The sequence below is a fragment of the Orycteropus afer genome, unplaced genomic scaffold (assembly GCF_000298275.1).
Source record: "Orycteropus afer afer isolate SDZICR_OR568_19922 unplaced genomic scaffold, OryAfe1.0 scaffold00107, whole genome shotgun sequence".
Lineage (NCBI taxonomy): Eukaryota > Metazoa > Chordata > Mammalia > Tubulidentata > Orycteropodidae > Orycteropus > Orycteropus afer.
The window spans coordinates 4,706,330-4,709,199 of record NW_006921694.1 but is presented as its reverse complement, the minus strand read 5'-3'; the positions used below and the strand labels follow the sequence as shown (position 1 = coordinate 4,709,199).

General features: G+C 36.4%; 1 protein-coding gene across 1 annotated transcript in view; it reads left to right on the top strand.

Moving 5' to 3' along the window:
• HOMER1 (homer scaffold protein 1) overlaps positions 1–2,384 on the top strand; it is a 100,221-nt gene extending 97,837 nt beyond the window's left edge. Inside the window, exon 9 of the mRNA XM_042781329.1 lies at positions 2,196–2,384. Within this exon, the coding sequence (XP_042637263.1) occupies positions 2,196–2,384 (189 nt within the window). The remainder of the gene's footprint in view (positions 1–2,195) is intronic.
• Positions 2,385–2,870: the final 486 nt, after the last annotated feature.

The following is a 2,870-nucleotide window of genomic DNA, read 5'->3' as shown; positions in this document are numbered from 1 at the left end:
GGGTTTGAACCGCCAGCCCTCTGGATAGCAGTCAAGTGCTTTTAGCCACTATGCTACCAGAGCTCCTAAAGCACTGTAAGAGGGTTAGCCAATTCTGGCCTGAAGATCTTTTTACCATGCCTCTCGCTGCTCCCGACATAGGCCTTACACATCACTTAGTAAAGGAAGAAGGCAAGAGAGTAGACAAAAGGACAGGGAACAGAAGAAGGAGTTTTAGGAGGAAGAATGAAAGACAAGAATCAAAGAACTGGAAAACGTAGAGAAAATGAGTGTTACCAACTAACACTTGCCTTCCAGTTGCCTTTTCTTGGCTCCTGTACTGACTCTGTTCTTGTTCTAGGAACGTATTCTCTCTGTCTAAAGATAGAGTAGCAAAGTCAGCATTGTACTGAGTCCCTTTTGTTGTCCAGCAAGTAAAATTACTCCAAACAGAGAGGTGGCTTAGAGTAGGATAAGGATACTCCATCTAGAGAGAACACAGTTTTAATAGCTGAGGGAATTTTGTGTTTCACTTGTTCCATTGAAACGGGTTAGGATTTCATTGGTTGGCAAGAAGAACAAGGGAGCCTTTCATTTTTAAGGAAGGCTTTAGAGGGCAAACTGGGTGGTGCCTGATCAAGTGGGTGTTTGCTAGTCAATGACGTTGGGTCTATTTTTATAGTTGGAAACATTCTACCCATAAGCTTATTGTTTAAGCAAGCAGGAGATCATGCTGTGCAGTCATGAGTGGAATTTTTTACATTTGATCACAGGGTCTGTTTTCTTCCTCATAGTTTAGAAGCCTCTATGAATTTGGCTTCTGAATTTATAAATATTTTATTGGTTTCAAGTTCTGTTCTCAGTTTACTTATCTTCACTTTGCAGATTGTTCAAAGGAAAGAGATGAATAAAATACATGGTAACACCTAACAGTAAACACTTTGAGATTAGATTGGGATTCATTTAAATTCTTCATTTGTAAATCATTCTAGCTTCTGTCTTCCTTTCTCATGGTTTCTCAGGCTCTTGAGGGTTCTTTGTGACCTCTTTGCTTGAGCCTTGTCCTGAGTGATTTTTGTTATAGCATATAAACATTTCTTCCTCATGTCCAGTATCCTAAATCAGTTGTTGCTTTCTTACAAGTATTCAAGCAAATTTCCCAATTACTTTTCTTGACAGTTAAATTTTTAGATGTTATGAGAATTAAGTGTTTCCCCAGAAATGCCCATCAGCCCAACATGAGAACTATCTCCTGTGTGTGCATCAATTCCCAGTGCTTGTCCTTCTGCATGTAATTTTTCACACAGTTCCCTGTGCTACTTCGTATTGTGTTCTTTTCATTTCACATTTGCCACATTGTTTTTCAGTAAAAAAAAATTTGAGATCCTACTGTCCTTTATTTAGATGTGATAAAATCTTCTCAAATCATCTCATTTTCTGAGGCTGACTTATATTGTATAACTAACACCAAAATATTTTCATTGTCCTAAATAAACTATGTATTTGAATGTAATTTGTGTCAGTCACTTAATTCCTCTCAGATGTAAAAGTGAGCTTTCCAGAAAGGGTATATAATTCTCGATTTATTGCTTATCTTGAATAGCTTTTAAAGTGTTTTATTAGAGTTGTTAGCTTTGTAATTCTCTGAAATTTATCTTTGCTATAGTTTTTTTTAAACAGTTAAGCTGTATTCTCTACAACATGCACTCATTTGATATTAAAGAAAACAGAATAATTAGCATATTTAGAGGATCCTAAAACTTCATTTTGGAGAGTTTTCTTCATTAAATTTTTCTCGAGGGTTGCCCCTGAAAAGAGAAACTGAATTTCTCTCCTTTTCTTTCTACCTGCTTCCACTTGAGATAGCAGGTGAATTGTGCATTAGGAAAAGTAGGTGGGCAGAAAGACAAACGAGATGTAGGTAATGCACTGAATGGGTCTTTAGCACCGTCTTGGTATTTGAAGTGTTGCTGTGTATGGAGTAAGCAGCCAGGAAATTTTGGTCAGGTGACTAGATAGATTAATTAACAAGCCAGTCAGTAAAACCACTTGGATTTCTCAGGTGGCCAAATGTAAAATCTCCCTAAATTAAATGTTGACACTCAGAAGCTCATCCTTATTGTCACACTCCATTGTCTGCCTCCCTGTGAATAATAGCAGAAAATTGTATTATTAAGTGATGAACTGACCTGTATGTCACACTTTTGTTTCTAAAGGAAGTAGAAATTCGGAACAAAGACCTGGAGGGACAACTGTCTGACTTAGAGCAACGTCTGGAGAAAAGTCAGAATGAACAAGAAGCTTTTCGCAATAACCTGAAGACACTTTTAGAAATTCTTGATGGAAAGATATTTGAACTAACAGAATTGCGAGATAACTTGGCCAAGCTACTAGAATGCAGCTAAAGAAAGTGAAATTTCAGTGCCAGTAGATTAAAAGATACACTGTCTCTCTTCATAGGACTGTTTGGGCTCTGCATCAAGATTGCACAAAAAAATATTGAATATGACTTCTCCAGGAGGAGGATCTTTGGAAAATTGGAATTGTATATTTCAGTGTAAAATTTAGAATTCTGCTTGTAGCTCGTTGAGGAAAAAAAAAAAAAAGAGATGAAAAACTTGAACTACAAATTACCTCCTTGTATATTATTGGCCATAGTTAACTAGAAAGTTATAAATAGACATTTAATGCAATCTTTTTTTCTGATATTAGCCAATGGGAGAACTAACGTCTGGGTCACATCCCCTTATTGTGTTCAACACAGTGAAGGTTATCTGCTTTTTAAATTAATTTATTTACGATATCTAGAGCTGTGTTTTGTGCAAAAACTTATTGACGAAAGCCCTGTCTTTTGTTGTAATCTGAATAATTTCTCAGGATATTTTTGCACT